General features: G+C 41.5%; 1 protein-coding gene across 3 annotated transcripts in view; it reads left to right on the forward strand.

The window, feature by feature from the left end:
* The window catches only part of PLEKHG1 (pleckstrin homology and RhoGEF domain containing G1), a 127,548-nt gene that overhangs the window by 68,275 nt on the left and 32,193 nt on the right, over positions 1-27,080 (forward strand). For all 3 annotated transcript variants that reach the window (XM_032101844.1, XM_032101842.1, XM_032101843.1), the window contains one exon: positions 12,140-12,678. In XM_032101844.1, the coding sequence (XP_031957735.1) occupies positions 12,259-12,678 (420 nt within the window). In that variant the 5' untranslated portion in view covers positions 12,140-12,258. The remainder of the gene's footprint in view (positions 1-12,139; positions 12,679-27,080) is intronic.

A 27,080-nucleotide genomic window follows, 5' to 3' on the forward strand; every position in this document is an offset into this window, starting at 1 on the left:
CTCTAGATAAGTCATGAGAATGGCTGTTAAGTGAATTACCTTGTAAGTTCCCATGTGTATAAGGTACGGAGTTGAGAAAGCTTTGATGTTCTCTCTGTAAACAGGAACAACAAAAGGAATTGTATTTTAGTATGGCTTGTTGGAAAAACCCTGCAGTTCCACCACAGAGTGGATACATCCTCCCCTCCTCAGCCCCCACCCTCACTTGTTTTAGATCACAAAACTGGCCTTTGTGGACAAGTTTCTCCAAGTCCAGGCTGTGTGTTTTGGGTTTGAGAATTTGATTTGGATTTTAGCTCTAATATTTTTTAAAGGACGGATTTGCTATTTCTTCCTCATATAAAACAAGCAAGTGGAAAACCCAAACAAGGAAAATGGTGGGATTGAATGTCCCTATCTGGAAGGAAGATAAAGTGCAAAGGAAAAATCTGAGAAAAATAACTGCTTTAGCTGTGCTAACTGGATTTAAATAGGAGTCTGTTTTCCCTGTCTCTGATCTAAACACTGGGAAGATTGATCTGAGTTGTTTACTGAATATCAACGGGTTTAGATGTTTATTGTAGTTAACAAGAACTCTGAAAACTGGCCAGTATAGAAGTGCTTGAAGGCTGCAAAAGAGAAGTAAAATGGTACTGACTATAAAAGTCAGAAAAGCGGAAGGATGGTAGCAGACAGTTGTTATCTGATATCTTTTCATGAATGTTTTAAATTTCAGCTACCTTGCTGTGAACCACAAGATGGTGTATTTTTAAGAAGTTTTGTGCCCCTCTCTTGTTTGCATTTGTCAGGGTGGTTTTTCCTCCATACTGACAAAAAATTGCATAATAAATCAATGGTCAGAAGAAATCTGAAGATCCTTTTTTTTACTAACTTTCTTTGTATGGTGTTAGATGTGCTTAAAATTCAGTTAATATACCTCTGAATAGGAATGTTAGAGAATTTTAATACTTCAAAGTCTATAGGATTAGTTTTCTGAAGCTGTTGGTAAAGAAGGCACAGGGACTCTGCAATATATGTAGCTTTAATAAAATGACTGTCTGGTTCAAATTAAGCTTTTTATTGCTCTGATAAGAAAGTACAGGGAAAGGCTTATGACTCAGGAAGTCAGCCGCTGTGAATTATGCACCAAATGTTCTCTGTAACCAAGTCTAGGCCTCTAATCTGTTTGCTTCTTGCCCTATGGCTTCTGAAGTGTGATTGTTGTCACTGTTAATCTTGAATTCTGATATGTCAATAAGTGTTGCAGGCATTAACACCATCTGCATATGGGTGCAGAGGCCGCACTGCTCTGTACACTGCCATTGCAGAGATATCAATCTCAATTCATGCTTTGCTTCATGCATACAAAAACTCTGAGGAAAGTATTGCTTGTTGGGATAGGAGTTTTGCTCTCAATGGTTTGTCTTCATGAAATAACAGGAAAGAAGTAGAAGGAAGTATTGTAGACGCTGCAGAAGAGCTTTAAAGCAACTCTGAAAGCGTTGTGAAGACACTTCTTCGTCACAAACATGGATCTATTGGAGTGGCTTTCACAGGCATGCCTGAAAAGCTGACAAGGCAGGGAAGGGAAGTTTCATTTTGATGTGGCACTGTATTTTCTCTGTACTGCAACAGGCTAAGGACATTGAGAGGAAAGGCATAAAACATGATGCCCATACTTTAAAAGTACAGAAGTTCCCCCCACCATGGGAGCATGGGGCTCCAAGGGGCGATTTGGAAAGACCAAATCAAGGTAAACAGTAGTCCTGATGTGATAGGGTCATCAGTAGAAAATAAAAAATGAAGATTTGGGGTGAGTGCATTTTTAAGGATCTGTTGTTTGTGGCAGCAACAAGACACCTTTGATTTTTCCACTGTGGCCAGTTATTTCACTGCCATTTGGCAGTCTTAGTCTTTGTGACTTTACTTATGTAAAATTCCATACTTAGCTGTAGAAGCAATACAGCGAGAAGACATTGTTTATGTTAAACTCCTTTAAACTTGAACGTCAGCTTGGTTTTTTTTTTTTAATTTATTTTCATTTAAAGGTTTGTGAGATGTCAAAATACTGATTATTGTGTTTTGTAAAAATCCATTGCGTCATTTATTAAGTCTGGAGTCCTTTAACTGCCGTTGCATATGTTCCTGTTGAACTGGGATTTTGAAAGAGTTGTTAGCTTACTGTTGTAATGCCACCTTAAAAATAAGACCTAATGTTCCCTTTTAGGAGGGTGAGCATAAGAAAACAACTGACTTGAAATGCCAGAGCCGGTCTGTGGTGCAGCCAGACCACCAACATGTCTTAGTTCTAACCTGTGTAGAATTTAAGGATTCTTCTGCCCATGATATAAACATGAATACTGCTTTCTGCAACTTAAATTTTTATTCAAGAGAGGAAACACAGAAGAAAGTTTTCATTTTATTGTAAACGTAAACATCTGTTAGGAGGATCCTGCTGTTACTATTTCAGTTCTTTCTGTTTCAAAATTCTGGTTGTTAAACTTCTTGAGGGGCAGAGGAGGTTCCAGTAAGTGTCTTTAGTTCAAAACCAAATGGCAGACATCATTTAGCTGTATTTCAAGAAAAATGTCAATTATTTTAAGCTTCTGAAACTCACTTCTATTTGGCATCTAACAGCATCAGCTATTTCAGAGAACTGGCTTTTACAAAATGTGTTTTGTTTCATGCAGGATTTTCACTGGAAAGATTTGTAAGTCAACAGAAAATTCAGTGGCGGAAGCAAACAGCAGACTCTTAAAATGAGTTTAAAAGAACTAATTTGTTTGTGCTAGATATTGTAGTTACAAGTTCTTGTGAAATTGAAAGAGATGAGTTGTAAAAGGATGTCTTCTTTATGGTCACACAATTAAGTTTTTCATTGGAACTAGCAAGAATGATTTACAGATGCTACGTCTCCTTCTTCTGAAACTGTCTCACTCTCAAGTTTATTTTGCCAACTTTACAGTGGTAGACAATCAACATTTTTTAGTCTTAATGTTCTTGGTAAAGCAACAAATGTTGTGTGCTATATTGGCTGCCTAGCCAAGACCTCCCACGAGCTCATGCTGGAGTGGGCTTTGAAAAGTTATGAACTTCAGCAGCAACTTTAGGTTGCTTAGATGAAATTGAAAACATGTTGGCCTGACAGGACATTTGCTCAGAGCAGTAGATTAGTCCAGGAGGAAGTAGAAACCAGGCCTGGCATCCAAGCACTGTTACAGTGACATCGTGTAGCACAGAAAGTCACTAGTAATGTGCCAGCAGCAAGGCCTGATCCTGTGTGCTGCCGGGTGGAAGGAGGATTACATGTGGATTTTCATTCTGGCACTAAAGTTTGAGTGTAAAAGTACTAAAACATTCTAGCATCATCATGTTGAACACTAGCTTTTTACACTTCTTCACTAAATGCCAGTATGGGCAGAGAAGAAAAGGATATAAAAGCTTTGATTGCTTGTCATCTAGGGTATTACTCCTCCATATGCATTCATATGCAAGTCTTCACTGAATTTTCATTGGCTCTGATTTAGAAAAGAATTGAACTGTGCCTTTTTAAAATTCTTTTTAAAGAGGAGAGAAGAAAGCCTTCAAAATTCACAAGGAGATGGAAAACAATTCTTTTAAAAGGCCTATAAATGGAGGATTGGACCCATGGGCTCTGTGTTGCAGTACACCAGCAGCATGCGATGCCTTGTTCCTTTTGTTAGGTGTCTCTGCAGTATTGTATACAGATTAAATAGCTACTGCATTGCAGAGAGTTATTAATACATTGCACTTCCAGGGAAGATGTCAGTGTGTCCTTTAGCCTGAATGTACCTTGTGGTTGAGTTGTGGGTGATTTTTTTTCAATTTTGCCGAGAGTAACTTCCTTTTTCAGTAAATCCTTAGCCAGCTGGAAACTATAGAACAACATCATTCTTAACCTCTATAACCTTCACTTTTTGTTCAAGTTTAGAAAAGTCAAAGCCTTGTTCCAAAATAAAAACAGGTCGCCCTTCTCAAATCTTATCCTGATACACTAAAAAGTGATCTTATGCCACTGTACATTCACTAGAAGGAAGCAGGAGATGGGGCAGAGAAAGTTATGCAACTCCTAAAATATAATGCAGATAAACAAAATGCATAAAATACCAGAAAATGAGAAGTGGGGCCAAGCCATTATTTTTCTGGCACACTGTTTACTGTTTCATTTGTGATGCACATTAGTAAAACAGGAGGCTTTTTGGTTTCCAGTCTTCTGCCCTGACAGCTCTCAGTGCTGTGCATGTTTAAAGTGATGGAGGTTGAGGGGTTGTTCTTGGGGAAATTCTTATGCGTGGGGGAAACTTCTGCTGACTTATACATGGGGATGGAAGGGAGAGCTAAGGTCAGGTGTGGGTGTGCAGAGAGGAAAGAGCAAGACAGAGCTAAGCAGAGGATCTCAGCTCTGTTTCCCTCTTCCCTCCACCCACAGGAATGCTCATCAGAGCTCACTGTGCCAGTTCAGACCAGTGGCAGAAGCTCACACTGCACTGCTGCAGCCCCTGTTTTTACCCAACCTGCTGAAACAGATGTGGGACACTTTCTGTCACTGAATTTTCAGAGTTCAGGAGCTTTGTCATCACTAAATGATGAAGCTGCTGATATTACTTGTATGTCTTAGGACTTCACAGAATTGACCAAGCTTTGTCTTATGTCTGGTTGATCCTCTACAGGTCTGTCCAGGAATTAGCTAAAATCTGACTTGGAGGTGCTAAAAGCTCTGTAGGCAAGGTGGGCACAAGGTGTGAGGAAGCAGAAGTCCAGAGGAGTGAATTAGCTCCTGACAGAAATATGTGTGCATGTGGAGCATAGCAAATGCCATATTCAAGTGATTTGAGTAGCTGGGTGCTGCACTGCATATGTACTGAGAAATTTGGGGCCAGTGTTGGCTTCTCTACTCTATTCTGGAGTGTGTCCAGGACTTACAGATATGTGGTAGCTCTGTCTAAAGTATTTTGCACAGATCTTGCAAAAAGATCTTTTAATGTAAATATGTAAGTATTAAAAAAGTCTTTGGAAGCTGCAGGAGAATCCAGGGAATACACAAGAGAGCACATCTCAACGATCTGTGATGTGTCAGCGTGGCAGGCTGTAAACAACTGATCTTTTAGCCTGGGTAAAAGGGACTTTCACCCCAAGAGCTGTGACGTTTAGATCAAAGTGTTTCACAGCTTTGCCAGTGGTCTCAAGGCTGTCTTTGCTTCCTTTTCTACCTCCAGTTTCCTGCTGAAAGGCGTTGTTCAAGGACTGTGCTCTTTAGGAATACTCTGAATGAAGCTGAGGCCATGTCACATACAAGGACAGAGTTAGTGAATTTCAAGTATAATTTTAAAGATAGAATGCCTCTTTGTGGGCTAGGTTTGAGCATGCAGCTGTGAGAGCACACCTGGAAAGTGGTGCCAGCAGCTGGGAACTCTTCTGATTTCTTTTGCCTCCCAGCTCCAGGATGGAAATGCCACACCTCCTCTGCAGGCAAAGGAGATGTCAGCTTTCTCACGGGTTAGCACCAGCCTATATCCTTTTTCCTCCTTTTCTGTTTTTCATCTTTTTTTTTACCCCCCGTTTTACTTATCTTCATTGTGATTTAACACAGAGCTCTTGATGGTTTGGTTTTCACATTTTCTTCTCAAATTCATTTCTCTTGCCCTTAAAAGAACCCCAAACCACTGAAGCTTTGAAAGCACTCTGCAAAAGCCTGTTCCTGTTTATGTTAGGGCAGAATAAGATCCAGAATGACTCTATTTCCCGGGATCATCCTATTATATTGCAAGATCATGGAAGTTTCTAACATAAACACAGAAATTTCACAGTACCAGCAAGTGATTTATTTGCTTCACATCCTTATCAATATTGTCTGCAAATCTAGAAGCAAAGCATAACAAATGCTGTGGAAGTGAGGGCTCTATTTGATGTTTGCACAGTGTTATGCCTGGAAAACTGGAAGTTAGTGGGTGTTGCTCAGTGAAGTGTGCATTTTAAAGTTACCCACAGTGATGCCCATTGTCCTGTCCCTGAATTGCATGATGTCATATGTCTTTTAAAGCTCGTGGTGATGCTGAACACTGTCGGTGCGCTGGGAAAAAGGCAATGAGAAAGTTGTGAATCAGGTTTCTGTAAAGCCTTTGTGTTTAGGGTTTGATAGATAAAAGCTGACTCATGCAATATTTCTGGCGAAGGAGCTGTACAGACTAGTAAGAGCTTCTCATTTTACCTGAGTGCCCAATGAGCTAATTCGGGAACAGCTGAAGTCAGAGCCTGCGCCTCTCCTCTGCCGCACAGGTAGGTCGTGGGTTCTTCGGAGAGGATTGGAAAATAGAGGGGACTTGTTCAGCCCGGGTACGAGGAGCCAGAGACATTCCTCAGTGGTGAGATACTGTCGCAGAGGATTTTCCCTTGCAATAATGTTCTCGGGTATTAGTGTGCTTGGTTGTGACAGAGGCTATTCTGCTTTAAATACTGCAGGGAGTGGGGGTGGGGGGGCAGTAATTGCACTCATACAAGCACAGTAGTTGGTGACTCTTTTCCCTTGTTGTGAGATTTCTGATAAATGGGATTTCTGTTCCTCAAAGTTCAGTTAAAATACTTGGCAGAGTATCCTTTGCAACAGTCGAAACTAGAGATCTAATCCTGCAAATATTATAGCTCTCTAGTGTGATTTTGTTCACAGAGGGTGTTAGTTTTAGAACTGATATGTGTTCATATAAAAATTTAGAGATTAAAAATCTGCTGACCTTCACTTGGACAGTATTCAGAGCAAAAGATATAGGGAGTGTATTTAAGATATTTGGGATTGGTAGTGAATGGATTTTAATCTTTCTCAGTCAGGAAGCTGTAGAGCATTTTTGTTTCTCAATTCCAGTGTTGCATGTTGAATATGATACTGAATGTAGAAATCGTTCTAAACTAGCTTGCTTAATTGTATCCACAGTATGAATGCTTTATTTTAAATATGACGATATCTCAGGGAAAAAAACAGGAAAGATATTTCTTGTAGTCTCATCACTTTTTTGTAGCTAAACTCCAGAGGATGTGAAGACTGTAATTTCTGGTAATGTTCACTTTGCAGATAACACCTGAGGTGCTCTTTTTCTTGCCAGGAGAAAGGCAACAACAATTCTAATCATGAATATAAATTGACTTGTGAGTTTTTAGTTATGCAGTATGTCATAAAATTTCACTTGCAGTAAAAAACTTGGAGGAATAAACACCTATATTTAGATAGGAGTTGGGGATCTTTAAGTCAGTTTCATATTTAAAGACAAAGCACTTTATCTCTCATTGTATGCTAATGGTCTAGGATAGCCAAAGCTGCAGAGATAATGGAAAATCATTTATCATTACCATGAATATAATTACAGGAAGGAGGTTTTTGTTAAAGAAAAGCAACTGACAGAAGAAGATTATGCATTTTTGGTGAGAACTTGTTTATGACTGTGCACTGAAAACCTGAGACATGCCAAGATGGCTGTTTTGCATGTGCCTTCAGTCTTGTAACTAATATTAGAGTTGCCTGTTGGGATGAAACAGTAGTATTTCTTGCCCTTGCATGTCTGTGGAGTAGGGAGATGTCATTGTTCTTGCTGGGGAGCACTCTGGGGTTGTGCCATGCCGGTGTGTGTGTGTGTGACACAGGAGCAGGGAGCTTTGCAGGGACTGGGAAGGGGGAGAGTAACTGAATTAATGCGGAGGCACAAACAAGAAATGACCTTGTTTGGGGAGCGTGTTTCCTTGTGAGTAGGGACAAGTAGTAATTATCCTCCTTTCAGTGCTGAACTAACAAGTAATTACTGTTACTCCTTAATTAAAGTATGCAAATTGAACATTTCTTTTTTTTTCCTCCCCAGACTGAGTTAAATACCGTTATTCACAACTGACAAAAGTTCTCAATATTATTTTGGTTCATCCTTGAAAAGGTTCAGTAACCAAAAGAAAGCCTAACAAAAAAAGCAGTGAACCAGGCCAGACATGGGTCAGGGTATACAAGACTTGCTCAGAGCGTGTGCCTCTGCAGGCTCTGGGGGTACCTACGATTTCACACCGTGTTTGCTGCCTGAGTTTTGATGAATGCCTCTACCCGCTGGTGCTGCTGCTGAAACTGGGGGATGGGGTGGACTGGGCTTGTAAATCAGTCCCACATGGTATGGGACAAATTACTTGCTTTTTATAGTAAGTTCATATGAAAGAGAGAAATTTGTAAGAGGTTACAGGGTTTGCAAAGGCACTGGGTCAGTTATGATTCATAGAGAGCAATCCTGAGGGAAGCTGTTTACTCTCTCCTCACTCTCATTAATTCAGTTGTGAATTTTTCACCAGGCATTTGGTACAGACCTTAGGCAGCTGGTGCAAGAGTGAAGTTACTTTGTGGTACAACTGCAGAGCAAAACTACTCACTCTTCAGAGTTCTGAAAAGCCAAATACAGACCCTGACAAGAGACAAGAGGATGGGCATGTGACTGTGGCAGTGAACTCCATTCAACTGCTGCCTGTCCTGATGCACTTATGACTGCAGAAATCAACTAAAAACTCTGTTCCTGATTTTAAAGGCAAGGGTAATTGTAGAGGTTATTTTCCTACTTAAGTGTTCCAAGATGATCAAGTCCAACTGTTAACCCAGTGGTTATGCCAAATCCACCACTAAACCATGTCACCAAGTGCGACATCTACACATCCTTTAAATACCTTCAGGGATGGTGATTCTACCATTTCCCTGTGTAGCCTGTTCCAGCGCTTGACAGCCCTTATGGTAAAGAAATATTTCCTAATATCCAATTTAAACCTCCCCTGGTGCAACTTGAGGCTGTTTCCTCTTGTCCTATCATTTGTTATTTGGGACAAGAGGCTAACTCCCACGTGGCTACAACCTCCTTTCAGGTAGTTATAGAGAGCAATAAGGTCTCCCCTGAGCCTTCTTTTCTCCAACCTAAATACCCTCAGTTCCCTCAGCTGCTCCTCATAAGACTCGTGCTCCAGACCCTTCACCAGCTCCGTTGCCCTTCTCTTGACACATTCCAGCACCTCAATGTCTTTCCTTCAGTGAGGGGCCCAAAACTGAGCAAAGGATTTGGGGTGTGGCCTCACCAGTGCCAAGTACAATGCTCAAATGAGTTTCTGAAGACAGACTTGTGAAGCCTTGGAAGATGTACAGATCCTGTGTTATTGGGAAGGGCTATAGGTTTGTCACAGTTACCTGTACTTGAGGCAGGAACTGAGAGCTGGGTGGAGCCAGGGCATGTCCCCTGACTTTCATGAGCAGGGTGTTTGGTACAGGATTTGCCAGCTGAGGAAAGGGAGCTGCTTCCTGTTTCCGTGCCATGCTGAAATCCCCGGTCCGCTGTGCCCTGCCTTTCTTCCAGGTGTGCCAGCTGCCTAGGTGCCTGCCTGCTGCTCTGCAGGAACACTGGGTTTCTGTGCCATCAAAGTGCACCCGAGAAACATACTTTAGTGGTTGGAGACATAATGGACAAAATGGTAACAGAAACTGCACAGAGAAGCCACATGACAATTTACATCCATCTGGGAAAGGAGTAAAAATGAAGTAAAAAGTAACTTTTGAGGTTAATAGTCAGGATGAGGCTTTGAGGACAAAACAGACCAAGGAGGAAATACTTAGTTTGGTGTAATTTATATAGAAATACACAGGAATAGCAATTTGTATAAAAAATGGAGGAACTTGAGTCAACCATGTTGCATGCAATTAGCCATGCCTTGCAGGTGCCTGGAGTTTGCCAAGGTCACTGGGAATACAGGTGTCAAAAGAGCAAGCCCATTTTAACTCTTACAACTAACACTTGGCTTTTTTAATGAGCAATGACATTGTCATTAAACAAAAAAATAAGTGGGTTTGCTTTGGTTTTCTAAGACATGTTAAGATCTCCCAATGCTTCTGGCTACAAGTATGTCTTACGTAAAACTACTGTTAACATTTTTTTCTGACTCCAATGTCATTTACATGATCTGTGTTTTGTCTTTATTTTTTATATTAATGAAAATGTTTGCGAACCAAATAATACATATTAATGCCTTTGTGTTATTATCTGAGAGGCAGACCACAAGTCAGTGAAACAGGGAGAAAAGAGTGTGGGGTAGCAGAATTTTGTGGGAATCCTTTATTTCCCTCCTAAATGTAGCTAATCAGGTGTTTCTTTGTCACGTAATTTTAGTAACATACCTTGGAGTAAGCTAGTGGAAGTGTACCCTGTTATCTTGTTTATCCTGTGCATTTTTCAAGGGGGGCATTTTTCATTCAGCAATGTTGTGCTTTCAAACTTGAATGTGAAAAATGGTCCAAAGCTGATAACAAAAATGTGTTCTTTCTTATCAAAAATGTATACTTTCTTATCACAGGTAATATGAAGGCACACATCACTTTCTGTGCCCAGATAGAAACAAGAAAAATTCACTGCATTTTTCTGTTTTAATTTAATTTTATTTTATTCCCGGTTTATTACTTTCTATTTTATTTTGAAATTGGTACTTGATGTGGTTTATTCAGAAAGGGTAAGAAAACATGCTTTTGTGCTTCAAAACTAGAAGAACCTGGCACAAAGAAAGGCTATAGATTTTCAGACTACAAGGTAAAACCAGAGGTACAGAGGTGCCAAATTAGGTTTTTAATCTAATAGCCAATTTCTAACCTGTGTAATGAGCAAATTACTCTCAATGTTAATTCTATGCATCACCTTGAGGGCAATACTTGTTCTTAACAGAAAGCTAATACCATCATCACTGAAATGACACTAGTAATTACTCACATACAAATGAAACTTATGCATTCAAGGTAGGCCAAATAAATCAAAACATTCTTATCTGGGATTTTATTTCTGTTTGCCTTGGATTTATTTTTAAAAATGGGAGAGTTGCTTTCAGCTTTGAATGAAATTCTCCCCCTGCTCTGAGAGCTGCAGGAGCTGTGTCCCCAGGAGGTTTCTGCTTGTAACTGCGTAGCAAGTCTGCCTCAGTTCAAGAAGGGCCACCTTAAAGGTTGGGCGGGTTTGATTTGCAGCTTTATGGTTTCTTTACTGAAACTGTTGTCAAGAGCTGTAATTACTGGCATGAATTTTTGAAAAGTTGTCACTGGACTAAAATAAGGACTAAGCAACTGCTCTGTGGGTAGCTTTGGTATCACTTTTCTTCCTAAATTGTCACAAGTTTCCCCTTTTCACAGGACAGACATTATGAAATTCCATGAGTTTGTGGCAAGATTTTCTTGGGAGGAAACTTCTTACTGAAACAAAGCTTTGAAGTATTGAATTTACCTGCAGCTGCTTTTGCAGATTCTCATGCTGCATCACACACAACTTGGCCAGAGACAAATCTGCATTGCATCGTGGACAGTGTCCTGCAGGGCATTTTGGAAAGGAAAATAAAGCATTGAAATGCCAGCAGGAAGACAGACATTTTGTTGTTGCACTGATCTGAAAAACAGCTTTGGGTCAGTTCAGCAGGGGGTAATATTCTGGCTGGAGCAGAACAGTTTTAGAATTACTTATTTTCCCAGTAGAAAACTGAATTATTTGGCAGCACTCTTTCCTGTGGGGACTCTTTCTTCAGAAACTACATTCTTTTCATTGGAAAATCATTCTGCTTTTAGTATTTTTGTACAAGCCACAGAGCTGGTAATTGATAACTGCTTTTAGGTTTTTTGAGACTGTTGTCTTTGCAGGATTCAAAATGAAAGACACCTTCCGGTATCACTGTATGTTTCTTGAGGTTTCCAAACCTCTCAGACCAGGATCAGTGCTTAGCTGGGAGATAGCGGGGACTGCTCCCAGTAAAGCTGTGGGGGTCTTTTTCAATGGTGGGGAAAATCTCTGGAGTTCTGTTTTTCTCCTGTGCCGAGCCTGAGCCGTGGATGTGCTAGCAACAAGCCCAGCACACTGGCACAAGAAGGATGTGCCAGAAACAGAAGCGTAAGCAGGAGGAATGTGATGCTTCTGTTGTAGCCCTCAACCTCAACCTGTTGGATCCCCACAACCTAAAAAGCACAGTGACCTCCAAACCATGTTGTTCTGGTTGTCTTTTGGTTTAAATAGAGTTTTGCCAGCTTTCTATGCAAAAAGCTTTAAAAGTAGCTGCCGTCAACTTTTGTGTTATATGGAGCAGCAACAATAAACCCACTTCTTCTGTTTGTTTGTTTGTTTAGATGACTTCCACTTACCTCTTGATGTTGTACCAGCTGTGACAGAGGCCCTTGACTCCAAGAAGAAGGGGGAAGATTTGCACAAGGAGAGCAGGTCTTTCCGCTACTGTGAAAAAAACACCATGGACCTGTCAGACAGTGACCGTCCTGTCAGCTTTAGTTCCACTTCCTCCTCTGCATCCTCCAGGGACAGCCACTGCTCCTTTGGTAGCAGAATGACCTTGGTTTCAAACAGCCACTTGGGTTTGTTTAACCAGGATAAAGAAACGGGTGCCATCAAGCTAGAACTGGTCCCAGCCAGGAGATTTTCCAGCAACAAGACACGCAAAAACTCTGCTGTGGAGCAAGAGGATCCTGAAGAAAGCCTTGAGAAAAGGCCAAGCATGCCAAGGAAAGCAGAACCAAAAGGAGCAAGCAAAAACTGTGCGATGTCCCTGGTCACAGAGCCCACCAGTCCGAAGCTCCTCTACGTAGACAGAGTCGTCCAAGAGATTCTGGAGACAGAGAGGATGTATGTGCAGGATCTAAAAAGCATTGTCAAGGTAGGGGACTTGGTTAAGGCAGTGTTAACTGTTCCATAATGCCATTTTTTACATTGTTTGATTTCACAGCAGGACAGATGGATCTGACAATGGAACTGGCATTTGCTGGTCTTTATAAATTAGTGTAACATCATTGTTCTAGTATGTTTCTAGGTTTTTTTGATTAGATAAATCTAAGCTGTTACTATGTGTTCATGAATAAATAACAGAAAAAACGATCCTACAGCTGGCAGCAGTAGGATCAAAGTGATAAACTCTTTGCAGTAACAAAACTTTTTTATATTTACAAAAAAAAATTACATTGCTCTGTGTCCTAGAATGTATAGCAAGAAGCAAATGGCAGACAGCTTTAACTGCCTCTTTATGTGTTTTACCTGAAGGGTCTTATATACTGACTTTTTCCTGCTCTCCCCAAGTCGTAGTCCTGCAAGTTCTTTCCTGCCTTTTCCCCTGTCCCTTTCGTACAACTCACAGCTACAGTCTATTCTCTCTCTGTCCTTGGCCTGTAGTATCGAATATGGCATATGTATTTGCTGGAAAATACTGTTGTGTTTGGCTGTAAGATGAAGGAATTATGTTTTCTTTAATACTAATTCTGAATGGGTGTAGCATTTATTAGCAGCAGTAAAGTTTTTGTCCAATCCCTAGCCTAACAGTACCTTTCATATCCTCTTTCTAGTACAGGAAAATATATGGATGAGTCCTTCTGTGGATTGTTCTTTTCGTTCTGCACTTGTATGTGTGCCATCAGCATTGTTTTGCTTTGCATTTTTGAAGATGACAATTGAGTCCCTTGACTATCATTTGTAGCCTAATGCTTAACCCACAAAGAAGGGGTATGTAGGAAGGCTCATGCTGTTTGTAGAACTTAGAGCTCCAGCTAGGTGTATGAGGTCATCTGAGATAGGAAATATCAGCCAGCTGGAGACACTCTCCCCAACTGCAGCTCTAACCTGCCTGGTGCCCCAATAGCAGGGGAAAAATGTGAAGGCTTTGATAACTCAAATGCACATTGTGATTAAAGACCAGTACCTCACCCTGCAAAGTTCTCAGAAAGGTTGCTTTTTCGGCAACCTTTTTCTTTTTCCCTTGGTTTCCATAGCTGGTGCTGTTTCACTACATTCAACCATAGCCCGAGTTTCATTTTGGAGTGTTTAAGGTCGTCAGATGCTGCAGAACCAAGTCAGCTTCTGTGCATAGTAACTAGGCATGACTTCCATGGTTTTGGAAACCTTAGCCCTCACTCATCCTCCTATGGAGTAAACTGCACAACTTGAGAAACTGAAAACTAGAATTAATATCTAGTAACAAATTTTCCAACTACAAGCAGGAATACTAGTAAATGCTTTCTAGAAAATACTTCCAGCATCACTATAGTAGATGTAGAGTAAATAAGACGAATGTATTTTTAGTTATGGAAGAACTGAAGGAATTGTGAACCTGTGAAATGCCCAAGCCTGTTTCCTGCAGCAACTAATAATGAATCTAGAAAGCTTTGTGTGAAACTAGACAGCTTATTTGAGACATGGAGTGGTTGGCAGTGGAGCTTTTCTTAGCTGGGTGCTGAGGATCCAAGGACTTCAAAGGAGCTGCATCCCAGATGGTGAGGATAGTGGGGAACCAGCTGCCTCAGCCTGTGCAGAATGTTCTCTTGGTTTCAGGGGAGGAAGGTGTGACTGGGAGCAAACTTCTTCAGAAGGGCCCATTTTATATGTTTCTCAAGATTCCTTTCTCCACAAGTTACCTTAGCAATGCTGCAATAATTCACCCAAGCAAGGGTGGGGGCTGTGAGAAGGTTGGGAATACTCCACAGAGATCTGTCAGAGTGCCGTAGACTTACAGAGCTTGATTATCTGGGCCTCTATGATAGCTGTCTAGTTTGGCAGGCAGATAACTGGTGCTGAGCCAAACTAAGATGAAGGGAAGCAGCTTGACTTGACTTATTTTCCAGATAAACATGGGTCAGATTTGGCAGCTGGTTAGGAAATGGAATGAGAATGGGAAAAGGGGAGCTGGAGAGAGGTCAAAGGGCAACTGCTGCCCAAGAAGTGTGTGGGAACTGAAGAGATACGTGAAGGTGGGAGCTGGTGGAGTAAAGCATAAGCAAGTGAACCAGGGCTAAGTGGAGAGACAGAAAATAATTAGTGGGAAAACAATGTGAGGAAATGAGGGAAAACCCAGGAAGTGGAAAGTTAAAGTACAAGATTGGTTGGAACTGGAGCTCTCTAGTGAGTTTTCAGCCGACGGTCAATACAGAACCACAGATGGGGTCATCTGGTCCAAACTCCTTGCTCAAGCAGGATCGTCCTAGAATACATGGCACAGGATTGTGTCCAGATGGTCCTTGAATACCTCCAGTGAGGGAGGCTCCACAACCTCTCTGGGCAATCTGTTCCAGTGCTCAGTCACCTGCACAGTAAAGAAGTTCTTCCTCATATTCAGGTGGAACTTCCTGTGCATCAGTTTCTGCCTGTTGTCTGTCACCCTAGTGCTTGGCACCACAGAGATGAGCCTGGAAGCATCCTCTTGACACTCTCCCTTCAGATGCTTCATTGACAAGATTCCTTTCTGTCACCTCTTCTCAGGGCTGAACAGGCACGACTCTCTCAGCCTTTCATCATAAGAGGGATGCCCCAGTGCCCTAATGATATTCATTGCCCTCTACTGGACCCACTCCAGGAGCTCCATGTCTCCTTGGTGTTGAGGAGCCTAGAACTGGATACAGCACTTCAGATGTGGCCTTGCCAGGGCTGAGTAAAGGGACAGGATTCCCCCTCCCAACCTGCTGGCAATGCTCTTCCTAAGGCACCCCAGGATACCAATGGCATTCTTGGCCACAAGGGCACAGTGCTGGCTCATGGACAGCTTGGTGTCCACCAGGACCCCTGGAAGCTTATGTACGCGGTCTAAAAGTAGTAAGGAGGGCTGTTTTTTTGTTTCAGGATGGGGGTTTTTTGGCAGAAGGAGGGAGAAAGAAGGGAGGCAACCCACATATGAAGAGCTAAAAGCTGAAGAGGTGTCAGATTGAGGATAGCATAACAAAAAGGGAGAAATTAATAGGTGCTATTTTAATCACCCTCTACCCTCATAGGAGAACTGTCAGTAGAGATCTAGTCTATTGCTTTTTGTCCTCTAGTAGAGGGGATTTGCTGATGCTACATTCTCTGTAGGCAGTGGAAACATACTTAAAAAGAATATATTCTCACTGTTGTTTCCAGGACTTTGAAAGAGGTTTCAGAATCTATATTCTGCATTTCTGGTATAAAGCAAAGCAAATTTGCCTTTTTCTTTGGGTAGGGGTGCTATTTGTTTGGCTTTTAGGTATTTGGGGGGTGGGAACATTTTTTTTTTATTAGTTTCATTAGGGGAGTTGTTGGTTTTGTTTATTTCTCTTGGTCTTTTTTTTTTAATATATCCATGCTCTTTGCCATTAGCCAGATCATTAATGAATACGTAAACCAGGATGGCACCCAATATTAGCCCCTAGGGTATGCCACTAGCCACTGGCCTCCAATTAGATTTTGTGCCTGTGATCACCACCCTCAGGTCCTGTTGGTTCAGCCAGTTCTCAGTCAAACTTCAGCTTGTGTATGAGGATCTTAAGGGAGTTAAAAGTCTTCCTGAAGTCAAGGTAGGCAATACTGACTGCTTTGCATTCATCTACCAAGCCAGTCATTTCATAGTTAAAATGTTAACAGACTGGTCAGCTTTCCCTTGCTGAATACCTGATGACTGTTCTTGATTACCTTCTTGTCTTTAGTGTGCCTGGAACTGGTTTCCAGGACTAGCTAATGACCCATTGACATGGATGATGTGAAATTGCATGTAGGTACTAGTCATAATATCAAAAGTCAGCTCGTTAAGAGCTAGCCTAGCACAGTATTTTGGGCAGTGTCCTTTCAACCTATGTTACCCTTAGAACATGGAGTTGTCATGCCTGAAGTAAAATACTATGGAGGAATGGGGCAAAATAGAATTTTGTCCTTTTTAATGCTTGCATTGACCTAATGCTGGTAGGTCAGTGGTAAGTAAATAAATAAAGTAAAAAGTCATAGCTTCTGTTGCCCTTTGAGTATCTGGGTGATCCTAACAGTGCCAAGTTGTTAGAGAGAAGTTAAAATTGAGTTCATGGGATGTGGTTAATGTGATTTTTAAGTGATCCTGGGGACCTGCTGAGGTTTTCCTTTTCAAGTTTTCTTTTCAACTGCTGACAAGAAGTATTTGGCAGGCTTAGGATGAGTGAGGAGGCTGTACAGGTGTTATTTGGCACCCTTTGTTCCAGGATAAGCATTAAAAACCCACTGCTTTTCTAGGCAGTACAGCCATTTTGCCTGTGACCTGGAAGGACAGTTGGGTTAGGATTGTTTTGAGGTGCGCTGCTGTGATTCTTGCACAGGCAAGCTTTGCAACAAGGATAGAGTGAACTTTTCCACCATTTGGTATGTTTTATCAGATGATCTGTTAAGGATAATTACAATTTTGAACGAGTGCAGCTTGAAGCTTGTTTTGGGCAAGTTTGTGATGAGAAATTGGATACCTTTGTTTCCTGCTTGTGTCATGCTGACAGGTGTACTAGCCAGGACAGAACTCGCTGACCTTTTCCTTTTCAGGACCTAGCCTGACTTTTTCAAGTAGTAATGTAGTTAGAATAGACCCAAACTTCAATTAGAGTCACTTACTGAAGTGAAATTTTTTTTCGCTTGAGTAAAATGCTGTCCCTGAAGTTATAAAAAAGTCTGTGTTTTGCCCTTGCAGTTCATAGGAGTCAGAAGCCCCCATTCATAATGTGTATAAGTGCTTGTAACTGCAGAAGGACATCCACATTTGTGTTTTACCCTTGCACAATGGAGGAATAATGCAAAAGCACTGTTACAATACTTGCATCTGCATCCCTATTGGTATAATAATATAAGTATCTATAAAATGACTAGAGGAGACTAAAGTGTGCATTGTCAGTGTGTTTCACATATATTTGATGCCAACAGAGGCTGAGCTTCAGAAATCCTGAACTCCGTCTGAAATCTGGCAGACTTCATTTATGTGAATTAATTCCTCTACCCTTTAATTCCAAATGTGTCCTTTTTTTTTTTTTTTAAAAACCATCCCCACTGGACTACTGGAAGTCTTTGTCCTATCTCCTCCCAGGATATTTTGTCCCTGGCCCACTCTTTTTATACTTAAGTCTCCTCTTTTTAAAAAGTCTCATTCCCCTCTACACAGTCTCCTGCCCATGATCTTGCTGCCTGTCTGAAGTCTTCTCTCAGTAAATCCCACCTGCATCCTGTCAGTATGTTGCCTCATTTCCTTATGTGATTTTTCACTTTTTACTATTTCTCTTTCTCATGCTCTTCATCTCTGCTGATTCCAGAGCTCTCTCCATAGTTCTCTCAGCAGGCCTGACATTTTCATCACCATTCCTAATTTTTCTGCCATCTTAAGTTCTGTGAAATTAAGAGGAGTGTCCACCATGCTTTTTCCCATTTTTTCCTTCCCATTTTTCTGTAGTATTCCTTTATGTGCCCTCTGCCCTGAAATTGTACAGCATGCTTTTCTATGCTGTGTATGGTTTGCAGAGAGCCACTGAGAGACAGGAACAGTCTTTTCCCTCTTGCCTCAGAGGATCAGATCTGAGCCAGATGTTGCTAGCAGCACGAGAGAACAGCAGTTGTGGGTTAAGACCTTGTGAAGCCTGAGCTGAACCTTGCAAAGGACCATTGCTAAAAGTTCCTGTTGAGGATATGTGAATTTGGAGTGTTTCTCCTCCCCCCACCCCAATATGGTCAAATATAGGGGAATTTACATTAAGGCAGCAAAAAAGGCATACTCTCAGAAACAAAGTCTCCATTATGCTTGAATCTGCTGCTGTCCTTCCCTGAGACATGAGGATATGGTTCATGTCCCTGCTAGTCAGCCTGGGGGTGCTTGTCTTCTTGGGGGAAAGGTCACCAAAATTTTTCAACATGAGCAAAAAAGGGTATTCTTTCTCAAAAAGCCTCGGGGGAATGGCTTTGCTAAAATCTCCTAGAACAACTCATCAGGGAGGCAGGTTTCTGGCATGGAAAGCTTAATCTGAGGTGAACAGGTCTGTTGAAGCTATATACCCGTTGTGGGGTGGGGGTAAGCCTTGCAAGGGGAAATGTTGGATGTTTGAGGTAGATACGTGTTGGGGCACCAGTGATTAAGGGAAACCCTTCTGAGAGGAAGTCAGTGTTGGAATGTTATTGTTCCCAGCTTCCTGTCTCCTGGTGCTGCTGCTAGAGGATGTCTCCTTCTGTGTTTTAAGCAGTTAGTTAAAAAGACAGCTCTGAAGACTGCAGTGTGCACATTGTCACCTGTGATGTGTTAAGTAAAAGCATAACTGCTTGTGCACTGGGTTTGCTGGATAGTGTAGCTCTGAAAATTCATTCTTTGTAGATTCAAAAGCTGGGAATTCCAGTATAGCTAAGGCATCCTGTAATGTTTGTTCCCACATTATAGTTAATTTCTGTATGTGACCTCTTTTTCTATGCCAGCTAATCTGCATACCTGAGAAAGATACCTTTGGATTGCTGACATAAATTACATGTGAAAATTTGGATGAACAATTTAAATTACCTGAAAAAAAAAATTATGTTTTGCATAAATGTAGTATGATTATGCAACAGTGATAAGTTTAACTGTGATTAATATTTGTTAAATTTTTGAGCTGAACTTTCTCACTGCTTTCTCTCATCCATGAAGAAAGAGCAGTGTCAAATTATGATTGACCTCCTTAGGGAAAGCTTGGCTTAAAATCAAGGGAAGTTTTCTCCAGTAATATGGAGACATGACAGCTGAAACGGAAGCATTCAGTACATGTCCAAAAGGCCTTCTTGAAGTTTGTGAAGTTTAAACAGAGTTACAGCAATATAAATCAGAGCAGAAAAATGTTCCACTTAAAAAGTCTGTAATTAATTTGTAAGTAGCTTTATTAGAGAACTTCAGTGTTGTGTTTTGTTTCTGGTGTTGCTGTTTACAAATCAGGACCAGTGCAGACTGCTGAGAAGTGAGGTAGTTAGGAACACCACAAGGTAAGCTACCAAACAGGTGCAAACAGCTCTTCTGGCTACCCTTAAAGAAATACCTAAAGTAAATTAGACTACTTCTGATACACTGGGATAGTTCAGTTTTCTCTGCAGACTTCTTCCTTCCTGTATGTGAGCAATATTAAACATCCTTAAGCAACCTAAAGTAATAGAAGTATACACAAACTGGTTTTTGTCTCTTAAATGGTTTTAGATGAGGTTGTTTCTGGAACTCCAAGATCTTGAACAAAAGTGTTTTGCCAGCTACATGTGCTGTAAACTCCTCATCCTATGTGCCCTTTAATGATACGTAACAAAAGCAGAAGCAAAACCCAAACCTTGCTTTTCTGGGAAGGATGGGAATGGTTCTGGGTTTTGGAAAAAGAGGTTTATAGCTGTACAGTAGTAATATAATGTGTTGTGGACAACCAGAAGTAACCTAATAAACAACTTGTGTGGTGTAAGCGTCTGCTTATGCTGCGGCATGAAAGGGAGCTGTTTGTAAACTAACTTCACAGGAAATACGCAAAGCCAGGGTTAAATATACTGATGCATAGCTTTTCTTATCTGCATCATCACTACTTCAGTCTTATTTCTGCTGGCAGCATTCATAGATTTCTTTTATTCAGCATGTTCCCAAGTACTTAAAAGACACTGAATAAAATGTCAGTGCTGCCTTCTGTTTCCTTCACCTGTACTTTGCATCCAGTTCTTTTCTTACAGCTACCTTGTAGAAACTTGCTGGGACAGAGATGGTCTTTGTCAGGTGGTTGCAGAGTTTCACTGGTTGACTGGGACTGCAAACGTTAAGACAGCACAAATGTATAGCCACAGCTTTGGGTTTGTTTTAAGGCAAGCTCTGTGTTTGGACAGCACAGAAGGGTGAGTTACACTGCAGTAATAAATGAGCTGTCTATAAATGTACAGTGAGCCTTTCTTAAGCTGTGGGTGGGAGAGAAGCAGCAGGGAGGGCTGCTGCTCTTCCAGGGAGCCACAGAATTGCCGAAAAGCCTGGCTGCTGTTGCTCTTGTCCTCCCTTTTCTGGCAGCAGGGCGTAAATCATTCGGCCATGCTGTCTGCAACCTCCTACCCATTTGCTGAATGTGAATGAATATAGATAAAAGGATGAAAGTTAATCTTCTGTTCCAGAAAGCTTTATTCTTTTGGGAGCAGGGAGGCCAGTGGAAGTTGTAATTTAAATATGGAGTGTGCCATTTAGGAGTGCTGATGGTGGGCAGGGGACTCCAGGATTGAAACGTCAATCCTGTGACTGCACTGAGGCTGGAGCGGAAGGTTGTATCCCTGCCTAGGGGGATGTATGGAGCCCTTCTGGGATTCAGGAAGTAACAAAAGAGAGGTCTGTTCACCTCTGCCCTCCATCTTGTTGTTGCTTACTGGCAGTGGATAAGGAGCTCCACAGAACAGAGCAGCAGCAGCTCTACAAAAGTTTATAGAGTAGACAGGAAAACTGTGAGGAAGAGGTCTGAGAGCTGAGAGACAGGAAGAGGAAGTATAGCTTATGCTGCAAAATTTCCAGTAAACATTACAATGTTTTAATGAGATTATATATTTTTTGCAGAATGATTGGGATTTTCTGTAAAGAAATTTCAACATGTGGAGGTGACGTCTTAAAGGCAAAGACATTTCTGCATTTCCAGCCAGGCCATAGTTTCTGGAATTTTCTTTGTGTGTTATAATCGTTTCCATTTTGGTCCATGGAAACATTTGACTACTTTTAAAGTTGTTATATCATTGTTATTAAATATTACTTGTCAGTGAACAGTGTTCTAGTAATTAATGACCTTTAAGCCTGAATGCTTAACAAACCACATAGTAGTCTCTCTCTTTTCCGCTCTTACCACTCCTGCAAATTAAGGTGTGGAGGTAGCTGCTGTTTTTCCTGGTTTCATGAGAAGACCATTTTGCAAATAAGACACTTTTAAAAAGTTGTTCCTTGCAAACCACCCACTACTATAAAGTTCCATTTCATTGCTCTTCGTATATTAATAACAAAAGCCTCTGGGAATCATGTGGTTACTAAGGTTAAGATAAATGTGTGTTTGGGATATGTGCAGATTTTCTCCATTTTGCTGGGTTTGCATTTTCGTTCTTTGGAAAACAGACTCTTTCAGTTTCCTTTCTTGTGTTTTAAAATAAACATTTCTCTTCTGGAATGTCTCATTTAACTTGTAAGCATATTGAGATCTCTTTTAAAAAAAGTTAACATTCATTTGCCTTACAAATTGGAGAAAGTTTATTTAACAGGGCAAGGGTATACACCAGAAGACTCAGGCTCTTTTCCTGAGTAATTAATACATTGGGAGGCCAAATATGCCTTAATGATTCTCAATATTTTGTTTGATTATGGTTCAGTAAGCTTATAATCAGACCAACTAAACTGTGTTGTGATAATTAATTTATAGATGTCCTGGTGAACTTTAATTTTTTTTAAATTTATAATTACTAAACACTTTCAGCTGGTACTTTTTTGAAAAAGATTGAGATTATTGAATGATGATTGACACCAATGATGTAGATCTAGAAATCTTTAGAGCCTTTCATCTGCCTAGCAGCCTCGAACTATTTGAAATACTAATTACTGTTAATTATTTTCATTTGTAGCTTATTTCTTCTGTGTTTCCTCTTAACTTTAGAAAGGCATTAGATGAGGGCCTTACATAACTCCTTAATGACATATCAGTAAACTACTGATAGCATTTGTAATCCCACCTGTGCACCAAACTTGCTTCTTACCACACCTCTGAGCAGCAGTTCTGAGTGACAGCTTCTGGGAAAAAATCTTGTTGATGTGATTTGGCAGTGGGTGCTGGCTGATAACTGAAGATAAATGTTGGACATGGTTTTAATCAGTGGGCTTCAACTTCAATAAGTTAGTGTGCTGAAGTATCTAAGTCGGGTTTCACGTGAGTTTCTGTTCCAAGTGATTTACTCATAATCATCTTTACACATGCTGGACCATTTACAGGGCTCATCTGTGTACAATCCATGAATCACAGTTTCAGTTTGAGTGCTTTTAATGCCTCTCTGTCAAATTACAGTTTGATTTAGTTGACAGCCTGCCTTCCAAGGTGTCTTTTTAAGATGGGAGATTTTAGCATGGAATTCCTGCAGTTGAACAAAGGAATATTATTGAACTTGGATTGTTTTTCATTAGAGCAAAAATTTACTACAACAAAGAAGGCAAAAATCCGTGAGAACAGTCCATCCAGGCAGGCTGACAGTCCAATGCTGGATCAGCTGGTGACAGGTTTTGATGGCCCCAGAAACCTTAATAGGCACAGCATTCCTGCTAAAATGGCTCATGGGACACAAGAAGAAAGCATGCATTGGGCAAAAAGAAACGACATAAGACCCTGGACTGGTGGAGTAGGCAATGTAGGACATGTGCCTCCTTCCACCCCAGTCCTAGAAGGGAGCTGTGGGGCAGTGCTGGAAATTGATATGGGCATCCTCTGACACTGGAGCAGGGGCAGGAGGATATGCAGAGCTTGCTTTAAAGGCTCAGGCTCTAAAGCAGTGAGGGGGAACCCACAGCTGCAGGAAGCTGTTCTGCTATCTCCCAGCCATGCATGCTGGTGAGACAGTTGTCCTTGCTCAGGGCCCCAATGAATGGATTCAGTGCAACAGAGTGTTGAGGGACCTCTCACTGACAAGGTTTTCCAGGGCAAATTCTTTAGTTCATTTCCTGAGACTAGCTGTGCTCTGACAGCTTGAAGTCCTGTGACAAGATCTCCTGACCGTTGTGTTGTTGACATTGATGTGCCCTAGAAGTTTCCAGCTTTGTATATGACTATGCCTGGGCCCACGTCTCCATGGGCACAACTGTTCAAAGGCAGCCTAAACCAAAGAAAGCATGTGTTTTCGAGGTGCAAGGCATAGTGTTAGGACTCAGGAATTCCTCACTGCTAATTTTGGCTGACACATCACTCCCCCTGTGGCTTTCCATGCATGTGGATGAAGCCAGAGGGACCTACTAGGGGTCACTGCTTCCAGGCCTTAGTAGCTGCAAATGGGACAGTGCTTTAATATATAAATAATCTATAATATAGGTGAGGAAGTTGATTATTGAAAATCTGTCCCTCAGGAATAGCTACATAGAAAAAAAATACTGGGTTTTTTTAAATCCCTTTCTGTGGGTAAACTTTAAGTTAATACTGTTAACTTTAACTTAACTTATTTACAGACCCCTAACTGTGGAAAGTGTGGGGAGATCTCGGTCATGATCACCTTACTCTGCAATGTTAAACAGTGGAAATAAAACTTACGTGTGCTTCTCTATTTTTAGTCTTTCCTCATACCATGTTCTCACGAGTGCTCCCACCGTCAATCTTTGCCCTTTCCACATGCAGTCAGCCAGCAGCATATCACCTTACTGTGTCACGCTTTATTGCCGCTACCCGCGGGCCGCGTGTGAGCCAGCTGCACGTGTAGATTGGCACTTCTGAGGAAGCTGGCTGGAAGCACAAGTGAGCTCAATATGGATCTTCCACCATCCACCCAGGGCCTGGGGAGAGGACTGGTGCTGGTTAGGTGGCCTCCTGCCAGCTCAGAGACTCTGCTCTTCTGCAGGGATATCGGAGAGGAAAGAAATCAATCACAAACTACATCTCGTGACAGATTGTGTAAAGCAAGGGTTACTTTGGCTGCTCCCATTTGGAGGGTGGCTGGCTGTCAGTACCAGGAGGTCTTTTCCATGTCCTTTTCCCTTGATGGCAGAGTGAGTGCTCTCCAACCATGTCCTTCGACATGTGGGTGTGTGTCCTTTGAAGCCTACCTGCAAGGCCTGACGCATCCATTTCCCACAAGGGCAGAGCTTTGCTGCTGCTGACAAGTGGCAGTCTTACATGCAAGGTGCCTTGGGATATAAAGCAAATGGAAGAGCGGGGGAGGAAGCACATGGAGTGCAGGAGCTTTCTGCTCACACTGCTGAGGGGAGCAGAGGAGGCTGTGTCTCTAGGTCTGTGTTGTTCTCAGAAAGGCCCTGGCTTAGGCTGTTGGTCAGTGGCAGGACAGTGCCGTGCCTTACTGTGCATAGTCTCAGGTAGGTGCTGGGCTTTCAGACCTGTCCATGCCTTTGGCCTATGTGAGGGTTTTCCAGCTTCAGATGTCTTTTTAAAAACCCCAGCATATACCAGTAAAAGCAGAAAGTAGAAAGACATGCTCACAGAAATTTTCTTCTTTATTTACGTTTCTGGGTTTGCATGTAGTGAATCTGTATGGTGGACAGTGCAAGCATTTTTTTAGGTTTCAATCAGCCCTAGGACTCATAGCCAAAAGAACCAGAGCAAGAAGGAAAAGTATGTTTAGTTTACAAACGCACACTGCCTTTGTAGAGCACAGCAGTATTTTAAATAATTGAATAGAGCTGCTATGAGCTGCCCTGACCAAAATTCATCATCTTTGGCCACCTGTTGTATGGAAAGCATGCTATTTTTTGAACCACAAGGCATTCAGAGTATGCTGCTATACGTGCTGGATAAATTAATAAATAAAATAAATAATGGGGGAAAAAAGAATAGGAAAAGAATCCGGCCAAAGGTGAATTGGTACATATTATAGTTACCTATATAATTAGCAGAATACGTACTGGAAAGCATTTTATAGTGCCTATTTTAGTGTACATCTGTTGCCCAACTTTCTTTGTTTGCAAGTGTGTGGCTAGTTTGGGCAGCATGGCTCTAGCTAGCAGGGTACAAATAGGATCCATTCTGCGGCATGTTTTCCTTCTGGCCTGCAGCCTTTTCCTCCAAGTGGTGTGGAAGTAGTGCTTAGGTGGCCAAGGCTGCTGAGCTGTCTCAGTGGTTCCTCTTCTGCACAGCCATGTGATTTTGGCCAAACACATCTTTGTTGTGTAGGGGGCAGTTGGGCAAAAATATGTCCATGAGTATGGTGTGTGTCTGTTCAAAGGAAAAGCTGGGTGGCTAGATGAAAATGTCCCACTAATTCGCATTTGGTTTCTAAAGTCATGGAAAACATTAATCAATATGTGAAAATAATTTTGTTTATTTTGTGCTTTTCTTGACAGTTTTCTCTCATTTCTAATTCATATAATAAATATATCTTTTTTTAGCCTCTGAGGTTAGTGTTTTCGTCATTTTATTCCTCTAGAGATCTTTTTCTTTGTGGAGGAGGAGACAGTAGTCAAGATATGCAACTTCTAGCAGACATTCTTTCTGATGGATTTGGCATGATGAAAGACAAATGGGGAGAACATCAAACCCAGCAAGGAAGGCAGGGCTGTCTGGCAAGACTCTCCTAGTTTTTGGAGAATTTCAATGAAAAGGGAGGAGAAAACTGTGCAATACCATGAGACCAAACCATGGTCCATAAATCAATCTAAAGAGACTGACATTTGTGAGGGGTTTTTTTCTCCTATAAAGTAACCTAAATGTTTATGCCATAACTGCAGAGAAGCAATAAAAGGCAAAGGTTATAAACAAATCATTCGGTGCCGACAGAGGGTTCATAGATGCTGACAAGAAATAAATAAAGTGGATAAGGCCAGTACTCTGTTCTGATAAATTTCATTGATTTCTGCACCATGTCATTACATTTGCAGCCTGCCCTGTTATCTTGTAGCTCCAAACCTTTCGTTATGGCTGCAGATGGTAACAGCTGTTGATATACAGCAGTGACTACCATGGGGGTAAAGTACCATTTGCTAAGAAATAATTAGGAAAACCTCCACGTGTGGGTAGCTTTGATCTGGCTGTGGTGTTGTCCTTGCAGAGGACGTTATATGCCAATACTGCATCTGTTTCCTGGGTGAGTTCATGAAGCCTTTATGAGAGCACACGTGACTATAAAGCAGTGTAATCAGACAGGTCCCACTGGCTGAGTCAGTGCAAGCAGTGTGCTGCTGTGCTGGGCCTGGTGTTCCTGACAGCACTATGTTAAGACTGTCTAATGTCCACCTTTTTACAAAAATATGGATACCTGGCACTTTTTGCTGCTGTGACTACCCTACTGTCAGTGCCACACCAGGCTGTTTGTGTCTACCACGGGTATTTGCTTACACCAATAACACCAACCTAAACTTGTCTGTAGTCTCAAGTCAGCAATATTGACAAAGATAGAGAGCTAAACCAGTAAAGCAGTTCCCAGATCGTGTCATTTCCTAGCAGTATGAGGTGAGGTATAAGGTAGCTCTGAATCCCAAGCGTTTTGAGCAAATAACCATCTCCCCTTACCCTAGGTAAGCACAAATCCTCCCAGTAGTTTCTGGTTTGTTTCTGATCTGAGGCTGGGTGGAGAAGGGGGCCTGAAGCACAGTCTGAAGGAACTTCAGCAAGAGAGAGCACAGAATGTGGGTAGGTGGCGTATATAGGCTGATACTGG

The sequence above is a fragment of the Corvus moneduloides genome, chromosome 3 (genome assembly GCF_009650955.1).
Source record: "Corvus moneduloides isolate bCorMon1 chromosome 3, bCorMon1.pri, whole genome shotgun sequence".
Lineage (NCBI taxonomy): Eukaryota > Metazoa > Chordata > Aves > Passeriformes > Corvidae > Corvus > Corvus moneduloides.